The sequence below is a fragment of the Crocodylus porosus genome, unplaced genomic scaffold, assembly GCF_001723895.1.
Source record: "Crocodylus porosus isolate Cpor-Errol unplaced genomic scaffold, CroPor_comp1, whole genome shotgun sequence".
Taxonomy (NCBI): domain Eukaryota; kingdom Metazoa; phylum Chordata; order Crocodylia; family Crocodylidae; genus Crocodylus; species Crocodylus porosus.
This window is the reverse complement of record NW_017728951.1, coordinates 7,600,032-7,623,357: the sequence shown is the minus strand read 5'-3', so window position 1 is coordinate 7,623,357 and position 23,326 is coordinate 7,600,032. Positions and strand designations below refer to the sequence as shown.

The following is a 23,326-nucleotide window of genomic DNA, read 5'->3' as shown; positions in this document are numbered from 1 at the left end:
CCATTTAGCTTTGTTCCATAGCAAATCATCATCAGTAATGTTCTTCCAACACTTTCTTTTCTATCTTCAACAGTTAGGCCTGGAAGATAGGGAAATATGGAGATTTTTTTTTTTTTTAACAGATTTGAATATTTGAGAAATGTGGAGTAAGTACCTTATTTGTATAATACCTTTGTTCATACCAAATTCATCAATTTCCTCCCAGTCCATCAAATCTATCGATTCTTCTCTTCCATCCCATCCAGAAATTTACTTTAGTTTGCTTCAGCCATCTCCCACATCCCATCCCTTCCTCTGAATATTTCCTAGACTTTCCCTTCTCTTTCATTTTCCTTTCCTTTGACTTTGAATTTAGCTCTCTCTATCTCTTTTCTGGCTTCTTTCTTTTCAACCTTTCAAATATTCTATTTGGCACATCCCTAGGTTATTACCTAAGGCTCTCCTTCCTCTCTAGAGTATTGTTTTCCTGCTAAGGCAGCAATATTAGGGCATGACAGTACTGGAGGAACTCAAGGAAATGTTCTCCTCCGTGCAGATTATGTGCTAGAAAGGCAGAGTAAACTAAGTGGGGGAAGTCCTTCCTTTCTTCCAATTTTTGCCCAGCGACTACAGAGCTTCTTTGGACTGCTAAGCAAAATCTGATTAGTCTGTCTAGAGTGGGAGGAAATTAATAGAGAATATAGCCCATAAATTATTTCAGGCACTTTTACCCAACCTCCCAGGAGACTGCCTGAAAAACAGGAGATTGATATAGCCAGTCAGGAGCCCAAGAAAGGAGTTGGGAAACAGAGACATATAGGCAAAGATTTTAGTAAGGGTCCATTGTGGGATGGTTGTGGCACTGGGGTGAGAGGGGAGTTATGGATCTTTTCTCTACATAACTAGGGAGGTTGAGACTCAGCATCCCCAGGACCTTTATGGTTCTTCCTTGCTCTCAACTTAGATTTGTGGTTAGGCGTCACAGTCTAGCTGTAATGGGAAGCATTTTCCCAAGCAGCATAGTGAAACTAGAAATTACATTAATTGAATCTTATCCACCAAAATGCTGTATTATGTCTTTTCTCTTTTTCTTTCTTCATTTTCTCTCCTCTTTTTCTAAAGCATGTCATTTTCCCCTTTCTGTGACACTTTTTCTTCCTTGTAAACTATTTTAGTAACTACAGCAATATTGCTTTCCTGTTGTTTGTGTTTTCTCCATTATTCTCCTTATCTGTTTTCCCCTTCTTGCCTCTACTTTTGTTCTTCCTGCTTCCCCTGCTACTCTCACTTGTGGCCTCCGTTCTTTTTTTTTCCTTCTTCCTGCTGGGATGGCAGAGTTTTTGGCTTTACTGGATGACTTTTTTGTGACTTTTCAGGCCTTGATTAGCTTCCTTGAAAAGTACTAGTTTTGGGATACCTTGCAAATATGGCCTTCAGATGGCAGAAAGAATGCAAAATTCAGATTTAAAGTACTGTGCTATTTTTTATTTTAATTAAAGCAGGTTCAAGTGCTTAGGCAAATAAATAAAGGTAAAACTGATAACTGTGAAGTGTCTGTACCCTTTCAGGAGAGATTTGTTAAGTTATAAGCTCTGTAGGCATGTTGGAACAGATGACAGCTGTATTATTTTCAAACTAAACCTCCATATCGTCTTTCTTTAAACACTTCCAGTTCCTTAATCTTGCTTTAAATGGCAGCGCTACAATTTAACATATAATTTCCAAAAATGTAATTGGTGTCAGCTATTGAATGTACAAGTTGTATAAGATGTGCTATATGAAGCCTTTTAAACTGAAATGTTTCTAATCATAACAGTTTGTTTTATAATATGGTTTGTCTAACATGGCATCCTAACATCAGGTAACAGAACAATAATCAGATTAAAATCTTCCGCTTTCTGAAGTTTAGTGTTTGATTGCATGTAGCCTTTCCACAACACAGGCCTTTTATATGCCCCTTTTCATTGTTACCCGTATTTCTTCAGAGTGGAACCAATTATAGCTAGATTTAGTTAATTTGCGTGAGAGAGACCTGTGACACTTTGTGTTGGACCTAGGTTCTCAGATTTGTTTGCTATGGTCTCTATAAATAGGCGAGATACCACTCTGCATTCAGAAGGTTATTTTTTCATTAATTAATGCCTATCTCCATTATTAAAACTAACACTGAGGTGGGCTAGGGATAAGAAATACATTCTTTTCCATTTACCATAGGATATGATCTATTTTAGTAGTGGCCCAGAAAAATTGGGAATTTCATGTATGAACATAAGTGACTTGGGCTCATTAGGACTCATTTTACAACTGTTTTTTGTTATGATAGCGGAAGTCTGGAACAGATGTTGATCCAGTTCTGAAGAGTGTTTGTTTGTCTCTCATTTTTATTTGTGACAAATGGGCTCTAGAAGGAGCTTGACTAAGCAGCAAGTCTCTAATATGATAGTTTGTCCGACATGGCTTCACCTCTCATATAGACTTATATAAAGTGACTAAACTCTAAAATAGAAACTTTTTTAAAGGAATGGTAATACAAATGTAAATGTTAATAACACCAGGCTTGTTGGTTGTAGCCATGTTGATCTAAGGACATAGGTAAGGTTCTTTGGATAGATAATATCTTTTATTAGACCAACTAAATAGTTTGAAAAAATTACAACCTGCCTGACATCTGACACACCAGGTAACCTGCCTCAAGCTAACCACTTGCATTCTTTCACATTTCCCTCTTTCCCCCCCAGCCCTACCCATTGACTTCTAACCTTTTACTCATTTGCATTTTCCACAGACTTCTTGTTTATTTTAGCATCTTTTCTACTTTGGAGAACATATAATAGAGAATCTAAATGCCTGAAGAAGAGTGTTTGTGCCTCAAAGCCTGAAAAAGAACTTTTCTCCATCTATTTAGTTGGTCTAATAAATATTAATAATGAACACCCTATATTATATTGTGTGAAGGATGCTGACAAATCATCTTCGAAATAAAACAGCTATGAAACTGTGAGTTAGTCTGTTCTTTAGTGTAATAAATGGAAAATATCAAAATGCCATACTGAAAAATGTGAAAGCTAGCCATTTACCTGCAGCATTTTAATACTTGGCAACACCAGTAGAACGAGTCTGTGTCTGAACAGTACTGCAAGTACTTCCATGCTTTGTGTTTTTCAGGAGAGCCAATGAGCGGAGAGCAACTCCATCGAGCTGTCAGTATGAATGATGTAGATGCAGTTCTCAACATTCTTCAGCGAGGGTGAGAACATATTCAGGTTAAAAACATATTCATGTTAAAAAATATGCAGAAAGTGTAATTTAGTGCTATATAGATTTGCATGATGCTATTGCACTTTGTTTCAAAAAGCAAGTTTTGTTGTCTTAAAAATTACAGTGTAAATTTTATGATAATAAAAAGTAACAAATTAGCCTTTTTGTATCATTATACAGATCAGTAGAGCACCCTCAGATGGAATATGCTATTCATATCTAGCCATTTTATTTCAAGGATATGTATAAAATAGCACTTGAAGAAGAGAGACAAGTTGCTTATCTGCATGAGTTCTGTTGTCCATTTGATATATCTGTCTATTGATCGATCAATAGATATGTGTATATTCCATGTCCCATACCCCTTCCCTAGAATTCTATTTTAAATTGTCTTTCATTGTCTATTCTCCCTCACAAAGAAAGCATAGAGGGATCTTGCTTATGGAACTGAATCCTGGAATGTTTTATATGTGGCAGGCAAAGATTGTCTCTCTCTTTCTTTTTTCTTAATATCTCAAGCATTCAGAAGCACATTTTTGATATGCACAAGATTAATATTAGGCTTAGGATGTGGAGGTTTTTCTCTGTAGTTCATTGTAAGTTGAATTAGTTGATCAAGGTAGGGCCTTCTGTTTTAACCACACACTTGTATGTGGATAGAAACTTAAGACACAGGATTGGAATGGAGCTTCTATTGCAGGAAGCCTGTTTACAAATTTTTCAAGCTCTATTTTAAAACTAGTTAGGTTTTTTGCACCCATTTATCTTAGAACCCCTTCTTTTCCAGATCTCCACCCCTCTGATGGTTAGAAATCTTCTCGTTTCTGGCTGAAATTTATTCTTGGCCACTCTGTTTTTGTGCCAGTATTGCCCTTAGCATAATTCATTGTTTGTCCACTGGTGTATTTAGAGAGTAGTCATCCCTTCTACATTAGGTTTTTCCTTTTAATTTCCCTGATTGTCCTAGGGGCTTTTCTCTGAATTTGCACCATTTGTAATTCAGTGATGAAAATTTTATATAATATTCCAGACAAAATCTTACTAGTGCCTATATTAATTCTTACTTCCGCTGGAAATACTTTGCCTGGTACATCCTAGGTCATACTTCCTTTCTTATGTAGATGGCTCATAGTCATCATGAGATCAGCTAGTACATACAAGTCTTTCTTTTTTGAAGCAATAAGCCTCCCTGCTTGCAGCACAAATTCTTATAATTAATCCCTAAGTATATGGCCTTGCACCTTTGTGCAGATTAATTTCATCTAATTTTTATTCTCATTTTCAACATAAGCCAATCTTTTCTGTAGAATATTTTGATACTTTAGATAGGATGCCTCTCAACTTCATGTCAGAAACTTTTCCTTCTCTGAAGTCAGCTGTGACCATATTAAATGAAGTCGGTCCCAACTCATATATACTCTTTTTCCAGCTGATAGTTCCCTATTCAACATAACCGATTGGTTTAGCCCCTTTAGTTAATTTCATAGCCATTTTACAATTCTTACACTAATCTTCATCTTCTCCATTCTCACTTTGTGTCTTCTAAACTAATAATTTCTGATGTGGCAGTATTTTTTTCAGTATTTTTATTGAATTCCCTGAAACTTAGATCAACCCAGGGTTGGGTTTTTCTGTCTAAAAAATAAATGATCAAAGATATATTAGGCTAGTCTGCTTCTGGTAAATCCATGTTGCACTTTGTTTCATTTTCCATATGTCTCCATGGCTTTTTTGAACAAATTTTGAAGGAAAGAATGGAAACCTTGCATACTACTGTGGCCAGATTAACAGGTGTGTAGTTTCCTAAATCACTTTCCCCCCCGTCTTGCTACTGTCCTTTCTATTTTTCAGTCACATAATGCCTTCCCCATTTCATAGACTAATTAAGCATCCTTTCTGCTGAACTTCTGATGTAGTGTGCCAGTTCCCTCAGTATTCTGGGATGGTTCCCCAACTTGAGCTCTTTGGGTTTTTTTTAATTCCATCCCAGATGTGTAGTTTTCTATCTCCACATGCTCATTCCCAGTAGAACTCCTGCCTTTGCCTCAGCTGCATCATCTTTCTTGAGAACCAAGTAAAGTCTGCGTTTCATTCTTAAAACATACCTGAATTATTTCTACAGGTTTCCCTTGCTTTATGCTGTACGTGTGTTCCTGGAAAACAGCTCATAACTTGAACTTGCATAAAGGGAACCCACTTTGCAATGTAACTAATAGGGACATGTTCCAAGGCCTCAACTGTGCTGACCCCCCAGACCCACTTTTACAAGAGAGTTTTGGTACTCACCAACAGCAGACAGTATACACAAGTGCAGGGCACTATCATAATGGGGATGGCAACTACAGAAACAAGTGTCTCAGACAACGAGTGAGGAGCATAGATCCACACAGGAGACTATAATTTGCTGTGCATCACTCCCACAATGCACAGTACAAAGCAGCTGACTGCAGGCTTCCCCCACACTGATCACATAAGAATTAATTTACCTCGCATATAACAAATTGTTGGCATAAAAACAGTCATTTGCATAAGAACAAATTCGAACATACAGAACCCACATAAAGCAAGCAAAACTTGTAATCTGTCTCATTTTTGCTGTGTAGTCACCTCTCCTGATTTTTTGTTTTTTCTGTTTCATACATGACTAAATAATTTTTTGCTATTTTCCCTTGCAGGCTATAACTTCATAATTTTGGTAGTTTTCTGTTTCTTCTAACCTCCAAGCTGTGGTAGTTTCCTTTGCTGATCAGTCTTTTTCCTCTGCTTATAGGCTTTCTGCTTATTCCAAATGCATAAACCCCCCCAGCATTTGGCTTTACGAAGCCAGGTCTGAAGCATATCCCTACAAGATTTCCCCCTGTTTGTGTGCAAATGCCTAATTGTTTTTTTCCTCTGTACTTTTTATTTACATAAATCTCCAGCTCTTCCATATTTAAGCCTCTCAGCTTGCCTTTTGAAATAACATCCTTTTGCTACTAGCTTGATTTTGCTTATCCTTGAATTTAATTCAAACTTAAATAACTCACAATCACTGGATACAAGCAAGGTTTTCTATGGTAAACTTTTTAATAATGTTCTCTGCTTACCAGAATGAAGTTGCTAAAAATAATGTAACTTTTGTTGGCTTAATGACTGTTTGGTGAAGAAAACAGTTGGCTGTCACTTCCAGGAATATACAGGTTCTTCTGTTACTAATTAGACTTTGTTCTGTCATGAAGCAATTAGCCATATATGTCTCTAACTGTAGTAGAGATATCTGTCCATAATCAAGTCTGAACTTGCAGAACGCCTCTAAAATTACTGAATGTATTCTTCCCAAAAGTGACATTGAACCAGATTTGCTTGTTTTAGCGATGCTATTATTTCCTTACTATCTATGCATCATTAACACTAATTGCCAATTTCTCCTCCCCCTGCTCCCCAAAACCCTCCCCTCTCAAAAAAAAGTTTGGGGGTTTTTTTTAGTTTTGCAGCCCATAGGGCTACTATGATTAAGGTGCAAAAGTTCCTGTAGCCAATAGCACATGATGGACTAATGTGTCTTTGATCTCCTAGCCCAAATGGTCTATGTACAGCTTGGCAAACTGTGGGTGGCCTTTGCCATGGATCTGGAGTGGGGGTCAAATTCACACTTTTGAAACTGTAGTGGGATACTTAACTGTGCTATCACCATACCACCTTGCCATCCCATCACTTTACCCTTATTTCTATCTTTCCTAAATAAGCTCATTTTGTTTAATATTTATAGTCCAGTCATGATTCTTGTTCTACCATGGTTCTGATATCTCTATAATAGCAAGTTTCATATGCTGCACCAGTAGTTCTAGTTGCTCTGTTTTATGGCTCAGACTCCTAGTGTTGGTGTTCAAACATTTTGGGTTGATTCTTGTTGACCATGACCAGTTTTGAGACCTAGGCTAGTCCCTTCATTAACTGTATTGCTTACCTGCTACTGCTCCCATTAACATTAGTACTTTGAATTAATGTCCATATACACAGTCTCTTTGTCCTTTTATATCCTTGTTTATCTGCCTTTTCTCTTGTGTATTAAAACCAGGCACAGGGATTTTACTACTTTCTCTCAAATCCCCCCTCCCCACACACCTTTTTATTAGTCTGAAGCTATTTTTACTTTTTTATCAATTGTGTTGATCCTTCTTAGTATGGAGTCCCCAGGCACATAGACCTGCCTCTTCCTAGTGCTGAAGGGAACGTGAGAGTCACACCAGCTTGTTCTTCCTTCTGCTTGCAGATCATTTTGTTTTCTGTTCTCTTACAATCCCTTGCATATCTTAATTTCTCTTTGGGTCCTTATCTCTGGCTGTGTCCATTCTTCCAGAGGTCACTCTTGTATAAATAATGGTGCATCTCCAGGTCCATCTCCAGCTACATCATTACTCCTCTTCTTTTATGAGTTGATGTCTGTGTGTCTGCAACCACGTCTTATAGGCCAGAGAGTTCACCTGTTTAAAGCAAAGTACTGACATTAGGCCTTTCATCATTGTTCAGAAAAAAAATCCACATCTGCCATTTCAGATTTCATAGAGCCCATTCTGTTTCATTCTATTTTATTTAGGCGCCCATTAGCTCAGTCTCACCCTGATGATGCCCCTTCTATTGTATGACTAACTCCCACGTCTCAAAACAGACTTAATGGGTGTGTATTTATGTGTGCCTAAACTTGATACACCTTTCCTTAGAAGTGTATTAAGGAGAAGTAAGCCTGCATCTATACCTGGACATGCTAATGCTCATTAAGGCTCATTAAATTTAGGTATGAATAGCTAAGTTGCATTAGCATATGTGCAGATGCACTAATGCACATTATCATGGTGTGTATCAATTGGCACACATGCATGTGGTTGCACGTTAATGTGCATTTACACGTTCTCTACTGCAACTTAGCTATTCATGCCTAAATTTGATACTTGCTTTATGCAGGTATCCAATGTAGGTACACAGAGCCTTAAATAGGCATTTTTAAGGCACATTATGGGTGCGGACATGTGGACACATGACCTTAATATGCCTTTAAAAATGGAAATTTTAGGCTAAACCTGCTTAAAAGAGGCATGTGTAGACTTGCCCATTGGGCGCATCTACACAAAATGTTTACATTGGAGTTGCCTAATTAGCTCTGCAGTAAACATCATGGTGTCTATACAGGCAGCTCTATTAAGCCACAAGAAACTAATAAACTCTGGAGCAGGTTAGTACTTGTAAATACAAGTACTGGAGTTTTTTCGTGTGCAGCAGTGCACATGTAGTTGCTGACTTGGCTGGCCTGAGCATGAGGGTTGTTCAGTGCAGGGGCTGCCTGCTGGTTAGTCTCACACTGAAGCACCCTCATGCTCTAGCCAGCCCCTCTGCAGCACATTGGGTCAGATCAGAGCAACCCTGGGCTGGCAGACTGACACCCTGGGTCCTCAGCCAGCTGGGGCTGCTCAGCCCAGCTCAATGTGCTATGGTCCTGGGTGCACATGGAAACATGGCTGATGCCAGACAGTATCAATATTGCAGGAATACCCAGAAATAGAGCTGCACCGATACATCGGTCCCATACCAGGTCGGCACCAATATAAGGAAAATTTGACTGCATTAGCAATTGGCTTTTTTTAGGCTGATGTGGGATAATGCCACTGATAAATGCCCTTTGCATGCGTGCAGCTACAGCGCAGCATGCAGGCAGCCAAGAGCACAATCCAGCAGTGTGGAGAGCAGCTGTTCTGGCTGGTAAGTCTGTTGTGAGGGAAGTGGCATGGGTGGGGCAGTTCAAGGCCCCCGTGGTAAGGGAGGGAGTGGGGTAGGTGCTGCAAAGCCAGGGCGGGGCATGGGATGGAGTCGCAAATGGCTCATCCAGGAGGTGGGGGAGGGTGACGGCTTCCACCTCTGTATGCACCTTGGAAGGGCATGGGGGGTGCCTCAGATCTGTATGCAGGGCATCACCAGGGTCTTCCTGGTGGGAGGTTGTGCCAGGCTGTGCTTGGGGTGGGTGGTGGAGGTGCTGGGACCAGGAGCTATGGGAGGGGGTTATGGCAATTTTTGGGGTGGCTGTAGATCCCCTTTTAGCCCCCCTCCCAGTGTCACTGCTGCCTATCCCAAGCGCAGCCCTGGCCCAACCACCTGCTGGGAAGAGCCCAGTGCCGCCCTGGTCCCAGCCTGCAGCGGCAGCCCACCCTCATCCCACACACAGATTCAGGGACATGTGCCCCCCCCATGCCCTCCCGAGGTGTGTGCAGTGGCAGGAGCCTCTGCCTCCCATCCCATACACCCTGGACAAGTTGCTCACAGCTCCATCCCCTGCTCCGCTCAGGCTGTGCAGTGCCTGCCCCAGCCCTACTTCCTCCCCCATCTTCCCTTCCCCTCACAACAGACTTACCAGTCAGATGCCACTCTCTATGTTGCCCAGCTGCATATTGGAATTGGATCAGTATCAGCCGATATGGCTTGTTAAAAATCGGCCATCGGTATCAGCTCAAAAATTATCTCTAGCGTTCCAGGTTGTTTGTGGATCTTTTGTCCAAATGCACTTCCTTTAAAATGATTTATTAAAATGTTATATTTTATTTGACTTATTCTGTATTTACATCTTCAACTATATTGTGATGAAGTATTTTACTACAGAATATTATTTACCTTGGCGGCCCTTATATAAGTAACTTGAATTTCTCTGAAAACTGGAATTAAAAAAAAAATAGTCAAAACATTTCTATGGAAAAAAACCCAAAAAATAAACAGTCAGACCAGAAATTAGCAAGTTTGAGTATTCAGAGTTTTAGATACAATTATCAAGGGCATTGGCAAATTTAATAGATGACTATACTTCTTTAAACAATAGTACTTTAAATAAATATGCTTTGGAAAGATGTGTAATTTTTTGTGAAAATATTTGAAATATGCTGGTTAGTAACTTTTTTCCTTTTTTCTATTAGACATGTAAAGGTAGATGTTCCTGATAAGCTAGGCTTTACTGCTCTGATGGTGGCTTCACAGAAAGGATATGATAGGTATTACTGCCTTTCTTGTATCTTTTTGTTGTGTGTAATTTGCTTTTTACATTTCTGTGCTATAATTGGATCAAAATAATAAATCAGGGTTGATATATAAAAGATATATGTTATGCAGATTATCACTACTTCCTTTTTTCTCTTAAGCTAAAAGGCTAATTTGATAATTCAAAGAATAATTCCAGAGTGATCTTTTTATGTGTCTATGCAAATTAAACAAAAAACCCCATTCCTTAAGTCTTAAATAAGTAATCAGCTTCTATACAAACTAGTTTTCAATGTTTTTTTTCCCCCGCTGTTTTTCATTTTAGTGAAAAGTGTTGGTTTACTGCGAATTACTCATGATGGAAACCTATTTCTATACAGGCTTGTGGAAATATTGGTAGAGAAGGGAACAGATGTGAATCAGAAGAATGGAAGTGGAAAAGACAGGTACATCATGAATATATTTTTTATAAGAGAAATTTTGAGGAATGGAGTGGTGAGTTAGTGCCTCATTAATTTTTTTTCATGTCTAGTGAAATTCAAGCTTAGTGAATATGAGTTTTGTTGCCTACTACTTAGCCTGGCAGCCTTTGTTTAGGAAGAACATGAGCGTGGATTAGCAAGAGAGCAGTGTCAGTCAGAATTGAGGTGCATTTGCACAGATCTAGAGGAAGATTAGATTTTGTTTACTCTGCGTTTGATGCCAGTGTGTGGTGTTGATTTTTCAATTTACTAATCTCCAGATTCACTCTCAGACTTGTAAGGAAAGACAAGAGAGACCAACCAAACTTAAAAGTAAATCTTACCTTCTTTGAACAGACTGTAGTAGAACAAGGGAAGTGGCTGATAGGCTTTTAAGATACTTGGTAATTGTTAGTCACCTTAAACTGTGATGTATTACAGCCCCTATGCATAATTTGTATATGATGAGGACTGTGCATGAATGCAACACAAATTTGGATGTGCATGCTCCAAGAATATACCTGCATTTGTGTTTTCACCCAGGGGCTGAAAATTCTGTCCTAAATGTGTCCATTCAGTTCTATAGATCATACATCATTTTCTCATATGACATTAAGCATGCTACTTGTGATTTTTATTTTCACTCTGAGTGAATCCTATTTTTTCTTCCTATGCCTTTCATTCTTCTATTTAAATTAACCTAGTCTGTAGCCAACTCCTATTTTCTATCGGACAAATTTCATAAATCGGTTGCACTTTTTCAAAAAGATGAAGACTCAGGTAGAGGCAAGTAGCTCAAAATTATATTACTTTAAATCATGCATTCCCATAGAATTCAAGAAGTTGCCGGCAAATTTTGTACTATGTGTCTCTCATAGCAACCCTCCAGGTATGTCCTTCTCTATAGAAGGTATAAAATTGGTTATATAACATTTTAGCCCATGAGATTGATTTCATTTCATATGTGTATAGGACAATCTAGAGACTTTCCAGCTGCATCCAGATGAGTAAGCACGTGCCTGTTGTGGCACCCCAAAGCAGTTTGAGACACTGCAAGAGGCACACTGGGAATGAAAAAATGTTCTCTGTGCTGTATATTTGCAGCACAGACTCTTAAGTTTGATACCAGGAAATCTGGTATCAAAAAATAATCCACTGGGAAAAAGATGCAAACAGAAGCTGGGTCCTCCATACTGTAGCACGTGGCCAGAGTGTCTCCATGCCTGCCACATGCCTCTGCTGTGGAGCAAATAGAAGCAGGGCAAGGCTGTACCACCAGTAGCTTGGACCCAGGCTCTGTCCCAGGTAGTGTAGGGATGTGAGGGTGGGGGGAATGTGTGGGGGGACTGGAAGTGGGGGGACTGCTTAGGAGGAGTGGGTCCCCTGTGTGTTCCTCTGCATGATGCACAGCCCCACCCCCCACAGCAGCAGCAGCCATGGGGGTGCTTATGGCCACTTCTGGTAGATACCCCCAGCCACATGGCGCTGCCTGAGACGGAGCTGCATATGGTGTAGGGTGATGAGCCGGCCCACTGGTGCATACTTTCAGGTGGGACCAGGCTGGTCTGGCTGTCATGCGGTGTTCCTGGCACTGTATATGTAGGAGCCGTGCACTCTTGGGTTGGCTTGAGTCCTGACTCCATGTACTTCATGTGCCATCAGGCCAGGCTGGCTCCATGTAGGTAGGACAGGGCTAGGCCTGATAGCACATGGCTTCTGTGTGTGGTGCCAGGAGCCCCACATGACAGCAAGAGCAGCTTGATTCTGCTTGAGAACACGTGCCAGTGGGCTAGGCTGATGCCATGTGTAGTCTCCAGTCTCAGGTGGTGCTGTACACCACCTGGGAGCTGTGCCTGCAGCGGGTCACAGGTGTCCCAAAGGTGGTGGCTGTTGCTGCTGCTGTGGGGGGTGGGAGGTGTGCACCTTGTGGTGGACTCACTCCTCCCGAGCAGACCCCTGACCCGCACCCAGTCTTCTTACACCCACAAATCCCCCACACCCTCCAACCATCCCCACAAACCCCACACCACCCCAAACCCCCACACAAGTGCCACATTCCTCCACATACCCTACACCCACCAACTAACCCCACACCCCTTCTCCTCCGAACCCCACATCCCCCCACAACTCTCACACTCTGCATGCCGAGCCACCAGACAGGATGCGACTTGCTGGCAGGAGCCATGGCTGCAAGGGCAACTGCTGTACTGCAAGGGCAACTGCTGCACTGCAGACCTTCCACATGCTCACACCAGAGCTGGAACGTGTGGCCCCAGTCTTGGGGGGCTTCTGGTCCTAGAAACCATTTGGGGGGGGATGTGCTGGGCTGAAGGGAGGGGTGGAGGTGGCTGCAGGGGTGTGTGAAAGAGAGATGGAGGTTTGGAGAGGCCACCAGAGCTGGACTTAGAGGCCCCCTGTTCCCCTAAACCAGCCTGTGTAGGGGGAGGCTGGCTTGGAAGGGAAGGGGCTTGTCCAGCCTAGTCCCTAAGCCCCAGTCAAGGGCTTCCCAGGAATGGCATGGGGATCACTGGGGCTTGGGCACAGGCACAGAGAGCAGAACAGCAAGGGCTGGTACTGCTCAGAGCCACAAGGCAGTGAATGGGACAGTTGCAGCTGGACTCATGTTCTGGTGCTGGGATGGAACTGCTGCCAGGAGGGAGCTAGTGGGCACAGGCAGGGGCTGCGGGTCAGGAGTGAGGGGCACTGGTGGGGCTGTGGTTGGGAGTGAGGGGCCAGGGGAGGGGCATATTAGTGCTGCTCAGTGCCCCACATCCTGGAGAGTGAAGGGGACAGAAGCAGTTCTGATTTTTTTTCTATGATAAAAAATCCCAAAGTGTATAGCTATTTAGAATTCATTTTATTATCATGATAGCGGCATGGTAGGCTTCCAAATTGCTTTAAAATTGTAAATATATCAATAAAATATTGCCCAACTGATCTCTGTCTATATAGCAGTGTTTCATTTTAATCATAGAAGAACATGGATTTTGGGTATTTTAATGAGAGAATTTGGGGGGCTTTTTATCAGGGAAGTCATAATTTTTAAACAGGGAACACCTAGTGAGGCAAGTGGCAGGACCTGGATAGGGGAGCCTGTCTAGGGCCAGCATCAGGAACCCAGCTAGAGGGCAGATGAGGTGGCTGACCTCCTGGCCATTTGGAGTTATCATTGAATATCATTGCATTCGTGTGCCTCAAATACAGGGAGTGCTAGTATTGTTGTATTTTCATGTTTGCTTGTTTGTTCTACAGTAGCTCTGTGAACATGAGCAGATAATGGGCTGCATTGTGATAGATAGTGTACCAAAATAAAATTCTCAGCCTGTTACCTGAGGTTAAAGTATCTAACCATCAGAACAGTGAGGCATTAGAACAGTCTTCTAATCAGGGTAGCGGGGATGTAAAACACCTAACTGCTTTTAAGATGGAGCTTTATCCATACAAAAGGAATTCTAGGTTGGGGTTCCAGCGATAGAGAGGACGGGACACCTTGGCCCAAAAGGTCCCGGCCAATCCCTGTGCACAGAGGTAGTAAGCTATGTTAGTCTGAAGTAAGGCAGAACATAGGTGCTATCCTATCCTATCCTACCTTCATGTCCCTCTCTAGACTGTAACATTCAGAACAAGATGTGAAAGGTGGGTGTAGAAGCAAATTTTGCTCTTCTCTTCTTCAGACTAAATAGCCCTAATTCTTTCAGCCCTTCCTTTTAAGTCATGTTTTCCCAAGTGTCTAATCTGCTTGACTCTTTCTAATCTGTCCACATCTTTCTTGAAGTGTTGGGCCCAAAACTGGATACAGTACTCCAGGTAAGGCCTTGTCACTGCTCAGTACAACAGAAGAATCGTTTCTGTTTATTTGCAAGAAATGGTCCTGCTAATATGACCCAGTTTGTGTTTACCTTTTTTAAAATTATTTTTTTTGCAACCAGAGTACACATGGTTCACTGTAACCCCCAGGTCCTTGTCTTCAGTACCCCTGTCTAGCCAGTCATTCCTCAGTTTGTGTTTACGCCCGCAATTATTTCATCTCAAGTGCAGGACTTTGCGTGTGTCCTTGCTGAATCTCATGTTTGATTGTGGAGTATTTCTCCACTTTATCCACATCATTCTGGATCCTAACCCTACTCTCCAGAGTACCAATACCAATGCAGTTGATGTCATCCACAAATTTGCTAAGCAGGCACTATCTCCCAACATCAGTGAAGATACTAAACAATACCAGACTCAGGACAGACCCTTGGAGAATTCCACTTGATAGCTTTCCACAACCAGACACTGAGCCATTGATGACTACTTGTTGAGCCTGATGATCAAAGCCATTAAGTATTCACCTTACAGGATGTGAATCTACTCTGTATTTCCTTAATTTATCAACAAGAATGTCCCGGGAGACTGCATCAATACCTTGCCAAATTCAGAGTATAACACATCTACTGGTCTTCTCCCATTCACAGAGTCTGTTACCTTATCATAGAAGGAAATCAGGTTGGTTAGGCATGTGTTGCTCTTGGTGAATCCATGTTGGCTGTTTCTGATCATCTTATTCTCATGTTGGTGCTTCAAAATAGATTATTTGAGGACCTGCTCCATGATCTTTTCAGGTATCAAGTCAAACTGACTGGTCTGCAATTCCTCAGATCCTTCTTCTTCCCTTTCTTACAGGTGGGCACTGCATTTAGTCCTTACTCTAAGTCCAGTATTTAAGACCTTTTTTGATTCTTACTTCCCTTGGTCCCTAAGTTTTTGCCACTGTAGCCCATAAACTTATTTGCTGGGAGCATGCGGCACAGTCTAAGACCTGATGCTGCATAGTTGCTCAGTGTCAAAATCTTAGTGGGATTCTTAAACCTATTTTATCTATGCAGTGGACCCATTAGTATCATAGGAAAGTAGGGCTGCAAGGGAACTCATGAGGTCATCTAGTCTACCCCCAAAAGATTAGATCAAGTAACAGATTCAATCAGGCCCTGCGCAGAAGATAGCTGGAAATGTGTTTGTGTCTCTTACTTTACACAGTAGCCCAATGATTAGGCCACTCATTTGGGAAAAGGGGGTTTTAAAATCCTCTCTCTGCTTTATTTGGAGTGAGAGCATAAAACCCTCTTACATTCTGAGAGAGAGTCCTAGTAACGAAGTTACGTGTTATTTGAGGGGTGTAGCTGTCTTGGGGCAGATTCTGTTCCACTCTGCCAGGATTCCAGATTGCTGTTAGGAACTGAAGAGGACTCTAGCAATGAAATGGTCCACCCTTCTCGGTCCCCGAAAAACAATGAATGCAAAAAGTGGTGGTAGTGAGTGGTTCTTTTCCTTCTTGCTGCTTTTTTTGTGACTCAGTCCTAAGGGCAATGGTAAGAAGAAGATAATGCATTGCATTTAATTTCAGGGACTGGAACAGAGTGGAATAGAATTGTACATCAGTGTGTAAGTCCACTGAGACACCTAATAGGTATCTATTTGGTTCTTGGGATCTGCTCTTAGGGCATCTTTATACATGCTCCGGGAGTGAGGTTGTAGGGTGGGAGGGGCTTTAACTAGACCAGCTCTCAGGAGCTGCTCTAATTAAAGTGCCCACAGTGTCTCATGTATTCACTGCCCTGCATTTCAAAATGGCAGCAGGGGCACTTTAGCTAGAGCTCATTCAACGAGTAAATTGTCACTGAATGAGAGATCAGTAGCCCTGTACTTCAAATAGTTGTCTGGTGTGCAGGAGACACATATTTGGGGCTCTGCTTAGGGAATAAATGTCTTACTCAGGGTGGAGGTTCCACTGGGCAGTAACATGCCTAAAACTTTGGTGTTGCAAAGCCAAATCCCTCCCAATGTCAGGTTGAGGAGGAGACAATAGAATTCACTCTTCAGCGCCAGTGACCTCTCAGTATATAGGCATTCCTCAGAAGGTGAGCTATGATCTCCAATGGGCATTGCAACAGGCAGCTGGAGGTACTAAGGGACAGAAATATTGTTTACAGTGGTAGTTCTCAACCTTTTTTGGCTCAAGGCACCCTTCTTGAGACTCAAGGCATCCCTTGGGGTTGTTAGTTTTCACTCATTTTGTGTTTCTTTTTTTTCCAGTCAGTTTTTCTGTTGCAAAGAACTCAGCTCACAACAGGTCAAAAGGATTTTAATGCAATATATTCCTATTGTAAATCTCTGGGTTTATCTTGTGAATTATGTTTGCTCATCTAGACTGCAAACACCGGGGCACCCTTGAAGGGATTTTAAGGTGATATGGCACCCTGGTTGAGAGTCACTGGTTTACAGTTTAAGGCAAAGAAAATCTTGCTCCCTTATTCTACACATCATTCCTCTTCAAGGTCAAATAGCATCTGTGATCTATAAAGTATTTACATCCTGAAGTATTACCAGTACAATCTGACTCTCAATTATACGAAATGTAAGGGGATAGCTAAGACTTTTTAGTTTGAATAAAAGGCTGATAATTTGAAAAGAATAAAAAACAGTTAGATTGTACTGCCTCTTGCAGTGGCTGGAAACATTGTGCCTGTATAGAGCTGGAGAAAGCATCATGCTTTTATTGATGCTGTCTAGAATTGAGCTTGTTTGTGCTCACTTCTACATCTATAGTACAAGATTAAATTAAATCGTAGATATTTGCCAGTATGCAGGGTAGTGGTACCCTAGTGTTCATTATCAAAACTCTCTTCTTTGTGCTGCAATGAGGGAAAGTGGGAGAAAGAAAAAGTTCTCTTGTGTTCATCATTCTTTCCCTCCACCCCAGACAGCCAAAATGTAGTTATATAGTAAATATTAGAAAAAATAGTAGTTGTATTTTTTTAAAACGAATAGTTTCCAAGAAGGGACTGTTAAAATTAAAATAAAAATCAGTAATGCAAAATAGCCATAATGACATGAGTTCTCCAAGCAAATTGTCTCTCTCTCTTATGTTACAGCCTAATGTTAGCTTGTTTTGCTGGTCACCTGAATATTATTAAATTTCTAAAAGCACAAGGTGCTTCTTGGGAAGCCAGAGATCTAGGAGGTTGCACAGCTTTGCATTGGGCTGTAGATGGAGGACATTGCGAGGTTGTTGAATGGATGATTAATGATGGCTGTCAGGTATGTATTTTATCTTTGTGTTTTACAGAGAAAACAGCATTTTTGTGAGAAATAAAAGGTTGTACTGATGGCCTACAAATATTTCAAAATTGTTAGCTCCTGTATTGGTACTGTATCTCTGGGTCTCTTGGGATAAAAGTGGAAATCTCTTCAGCTGGAAAGATAGCAGAGACAAGGGTGGAAGTGAGAAATTGTAAAGCTAAAGAAAAAAATGGGAAGAGATAGGATATCACAGTTCTGACAGGGAAATGCTGCTTTTATTTCTGTTTGTTTTTACTATTCCTGTACTTTGGTTATTTTGTTTTGTAGGTAATAGTTAATAGCAAAGAAGGCAGACCCTGCAGTGCCTAAAATTGAAGGTTTTATAGTTTTAATAAGAGTCTAACATTTTAGTTTGCTCCCATGCTTCCATGAAATTGAAGACAGGCAGACTTTCCTGCTTTTGGTTTCACACCATCTGGAGACGCAAACTTGCATTAGCAAACAAATTTGGACATACTTAGTAACGGCTCAGCAAATACTAGCAAATGGGTGGAATATAATTTAATCAACATGGTTGGAGTTGATAAGATGTTTGAAAGCTTTGGTTCAAAACTGCAGGAAAGCTAAATGAAAAGTTGAAGATATGGAGATAAGGACTGATAAATATACTGTTATTCTAATTGAGAATAGTAGAGACTGTAAAGCGCTAAGAAATTAAATTGATGACCTGTAAAACAAGCTTCAATTAAAGAGAAGTCATGTCAATAGAAGCTACTGCAGGAGTGTAGAAAAAGTGAGTGTTGGTATTTTGTGCTCTGCATATTTTTAAATTTTGACTTCTCATAATTGGTTGTTATGTTGTGTTCTTTGAAACTTAATAGGGTAAAATATGGATTTCATGGCTATTGACAAACCTGCTAGTCTGGGGTTAAAGTTTGATCCTCTTGCTTTCAGCATAGTTCAAAAAAGTTTTCTGTTTTCAGCATTTAAAGTCGATTATTGCAATCTGCAATATAGGGATGCTGACATAGACATTATGCATTCATAGCTTTCAGATTTGAAGAATTTTGGTTAGGTTATTATCAGGGATCTGGGTTTTCCATTTGCTGTGGAAAAACACGGAAAAATGGAGATTTTCTCCTTTAACGGAGAAAAATGAGGATATTCTTTTTTAAAGGGGAAAATCACAGTTTTACTCTTTAAAGGAGAAAAATGTGGGAAACTGTGAGTTTCCCTTTGCAGGGTGGCCAAGTTCCAGCCTACAAGGGGCCGCTTGGGGCTGCAGGGAGTGGGAGGAGGGAGATTGGGGGCAAGAGGTGCCATGTGTATGTGCATGTGCACATACAGATGGCAGCCAGGCAGCGGTGCAAAGCAGCTCCCTCAGCTCCCTCCAGATAAGTCTGGGTGTGGGGGAAGGGGCATAGGCCACATGTTGCAGGGGGAGGGGTGGGCACAGGTGAGGGATGCATATGTCCCCTGTGATTTCCGATCACCATGAAGGCGAGGTGTTCCCTGCCCGCCTGGCACAACTCTGTGCTGCTGCTACTTCTATACCTCACCATGGCAGCATAGTGCTCTCTCCTGTGCTGGATTTGGCCTGCTGGGCTGTGGTGGTGGTTCCTTTGGAGCTGGTTTGGCCAGGATGCAGCCCCACACCCTGTTGTGGATGGAGTAATCTCAGGGGGCATGTGACCCCCCCCCGCCATGTCACCTGTGCCTTCCCCACACACTCACTCCCTTGCTCTCAAACTGGGAAGCTAGGAGCAGGGGCAGCAGGTCTGTGGGTCAGGTGTGAGGGGTACTGACAGGGCCAGGGGGCTGTGGGAGGGGAGTGAGGGGTACAGGCATTGGCAGAACAGGGTACCAACATATAAAGACTGCTCAGAGCCACACAGCAGCTGGGGGCACAGCTGCAGTTGGACCCGCATCCTGATGAGCATAGGGGGCAGGGGGAGCTTTGATTTTCAATGATAAAAAACCCAAAATCAAATGCCAGCATTTATAGGTATTTAGAATGTATTTTATAGTGATTGAGGCACTGGTAAGCTTCTGAATTGCTTTAAAATTGTAATTATATCAATAAAATGTTGTGTTCAGGTCATACCTACATATAAATAAATAAATATATATATATATATTCATTTTAATCATGGAAAAATAAATTTCAGGGGTTTTACTCAGAGAATTTGGAATTTTCTATTGGAAAATTCATTTTTAAACTGAGAAAACCAGGGTCTCTGGCAATTACTGTGTTCTTTTTTGGCTTTTAAGGGTCGTTTATTTTCTTCTTGATTCATGGTATGATAAAGAATGTGGTCTTGGAACATTTGTTCATGATTCCAACACATTCAAGTTTTGCTATGCAGCCCTCACTTGTAGAAGTACTAAAGTTGCATTGTCAGAGAGTAGAAAGGAGACCTGTTTTTGATAGGTGGCTTGCCAGCAGAGTTCCTCTGAGTGATGAATTTACTATTACTGGGTTTTGTTGGAATATTAATTATCTACTTATTGGGTCTGGAGTTTTTACCTTTTCATAACTTATATGGAAATAAATAAGAAGCACATAATGTACTACAGTACATTTTTTCTCTAATCATGATATGATGCTTCTGATGGGAAGGATATTGCACTTTAAAAGTGAAAGCACAAGTTGCAAAGGACTTGGAGCCGTAGAAGAAGCGCTCCTACTGATTCTGACATTAAAAATTGACAATTACTTCTAAATTTATATTGTGTTTTTTAAAATAATGAGCATTGTCATTTTTATTTGTTTAAGCCCATTTGTGTAAATCATGATTTTTCATTATTGGAGTCTTTTATTCCATTGTCATGCTTTTATTCAAGTTTCATATGAAAACTGTCTAGATCAGAGGTGGCCAGCCCACAGCACAAGTGGCATGGGAAGCCTCTGTGTGTTACATGCCACAGATCAGGGAGGAGACGGGCAGCACAGCAGCAGATAGGGTAGGAAGCAGAAGGCAGAGCAGAAGATCAGGTAGGGAGCACAGGGCAGGAAGCATAAAGCAGAGCAGGAGATTGGGCATGGAGCACAGAGTAGGGAACAGGGAGCAGAGCATAGGATGGGAATCAAAGTAGCAGTTGAGAGTGTGGGGCCAGTTGTGGTACACTTGCCAAAATGGTTGGTCTTGATGGGTCTAGATACTAAGTTGAAAATAATTGTGGTACAAGGAATACCCCCCTATGTATTTTTTTTTTAAAAGCATTTATTTTAAAGAGAAATGTTCTAGACTTGTTCTTAGAGCTCTCTTTGATGTAGAACAAGGAATATATTACATTCTCTTATACACTTGCAGAGGTGTTATTCCAATATGCAGTCCCTGGGGGCCTCCAGTACAAACTTTTCTCCTATTTTCTCCTGTACCATATTTCCATTTTTTTCTAGTTTCCTGTTGGAGATGACGGCAAGATCTCATTTCTAATGGGTTCAGTCGTGCAGGACACTGAGTACCGTTCTGATTTAGCAAAGTATTTGCATGCGTATTTTAAGCATGTGTAACATTCCACATATGGCATATTTAGAATGGCTTTGAAGGTAGTCAGCTGAGCAGTATGAGCATCTCTTCTCTTAATGAGAACAGGCTTTTTTCAAATTTAATAGGTAGATACTAAAGATACATGCTTAGAATGGACACCATTGATGAGAGTATCTGCAGTAACAGGGAAGAAGGATGTGGCATCACTTTTAATCGAAGCGGGAGCAGATGTAAATGTGAAAGATAAAGATGGCAAGACCCCTTTAATGGTAAGCTTTTTCAATGAATAGCACTTGCAGTTAAGGTCACAGTTTTTTGAAAATTAGAGAATTCTTGTTGCTTTAGCTCTGCAGTAGGGCAGTGGTGATTAAATATTCCCTCCCAGAGGGCTTTTATTTAAGGAAAGGAAAGTGAGACGACTATTTCCTTTTTTAAATTAACACATTACATATCAGAATGAATTTTGGTGTGATTTATGAAATACAGTGCTTTAGTTTGGATAGACTTAGCATTTCAAATACATTTTTAATAAGATATTTCTCTGATTCTCTCACACATTTGAAATTCATCCTTCTGAAATTTTGTTTTTGTGCATTCCATAAAAATGCCATATCTATCATGTTTTCATTTAAGTCAGCAGAGGAACATAGCCTACACATTTTAAATGGATACAAGATCATTTATACCTGTCTACAAATAGGTATATGTGATGATATTCAGTCCTTGCAAGTCTTCATGATATTTTTGAACTGTCATTGTGGTCTAAAACCCGGGCCCTGCCTCAGAATCTGCTAATATTAGTCTCTGCACCCATTCGGAATTGTATTGAACGCCATGAGACTGTATGAGTAGCATGCATGCAGTAGAACATTTCAGGAACATATTGTAGATACATGTGGCACACAACTGCAATTTAACACACAATTATAAGATTGTTCTCGTTAAACTTGCAGGTAGCAGTACTAAATAACCACGAGGAACTCATTCAGTTGCTGCTGGAAAATGGAGCAAATCCTAATGTTAAAAATGAGGTAACTAAAAATATAAATGTTTAAAAAAGAGGTTTTAAAAAATGTAAAAAACATTCACTATGCCATTGTTTTGACTTGCAGTATGGCAAAGGTCTTCTGGAAATGGCAAGAAGTTTTCACAGGCAGGTACAAATAATTCCTGTATTTATTGATTCTCTAGCCTATAGTTTATTAACATTTCTCTTTCCATTCCATTAATCTTCTTGCTTTTGTGCCTAGGGCTTGGCTGCCTTGTTAGAAGAGAAGATGAAAAAAAAAAAAGAGGAGTCTGACTCTCAGCTATCTGAAGTAACTCAGTAAATGAAAGGGGGTGTTTTTCCACCATTAAGATGGAAACTTGAAGACTGGCCTTCAGTTATGTACTAAACTGTACCTGTTTACTTCCTACTATTCAGCTGCCACAGATTCTTGAGTACTCATTAAAATGTGCAGTTCAGTTTCCTGTCAAGAATATTGTCTTGTATCTGTGTGCATGTTGTGTATCTAACTGTGTGTGCCATTATTTTCCTACATACAGTGTTTGATATGAAACAAAATGGGTATATATACTTTTATCATTGTCTTTGGATACTCCAGCCTCTTTCTGAGCCATGGAAGTACATTTTTGTTTTTTAAATATTATCTCCCTCTTTCTTTTCCCCAAGACCTTTCTGAATATAATGACTGTCCCTCTAGCAAAGAATGACCAGCAACTTCCACTGTTGCTTGTCTGTCTGATCCTTAAAATAGGCAAGGAGTTCTTGTTATCTTTCCAATGGATGAATGCATTGCTTGTACAATACACAAACTTTCTGCAACAAGAGGATTTAGCCCAGGCTTCGCTTATCTTCATGCTCCCAAAGTGGCACTTAAAATTGCCATGCCTTGGCAGTCTTTTGGCATTCATGCACAGTTTGGATTTCATGTACCTATGCTTTTCATGTGCTTTGCAGGTGAGCATATTTAATAAGTTGCATAACTGTCCAAGGAGAAGACAATCACTCAGGGCTACACTTAATGCCATATAAATCATGAGGCTTTAGCTGTAGGCAAAAACATACCTGATGAGTCA

The 23,326-nt window shown here is 40.8% G+C and overlaps 1 protein-coding gene across 1 annotated transcript in view; it reads left to right on the top strand.

Annotated features, from left to right (window-relative positions):
* FANK1 (fibronectin type III and ankyrin repeat domains 1) overlaps nucleotides 1-22,756 on the top strand; it is a 61,849-nt gene extending 39,093 nt beyond the window's left edge. The window contains exons 4-11 of the mRNA XM_019555708.1: nucleotides 3,145-3,226; nucleotides 10,170-10,244; nucleotides 10,611-10,676; nucleotides 17,603-17,768; nucleotides 21,370-21,513; nucleotides 22,198-22,275; nucleotides 22,357-22,401; nucleotides 22,495-22,756. Coding sequence (XP_019411253.1) covers nucleotides 3,145-3,226; nucleotides 10,170-10,244; nucleotides 10,611-10,676; nucleotides 17,603-17,768; nucleotides 21,370-21,513; nucleotides 22,198-22,275; nucleotides 22,357-22,401; nucleotides 22,495-22,575 — 737 coding nt within the window. The 3' untranslated portion in view covers nucleotides 22,576-22,756. The remainder of the gene's footprint in view (nucleotides 1-3,144; nucleotides 3,227-10,169; nucleotides 10,245-10,610; nucleotides 10,677-17,602; nucleotides 17,769-21,369; nucleotides 21,514-22,197; nucleotides 22,276-22,356; nucleotides 22,402-22,494) is intronic.
* Nucleotides 22,757-23,326: the final 570 nt, after the last annotated feature.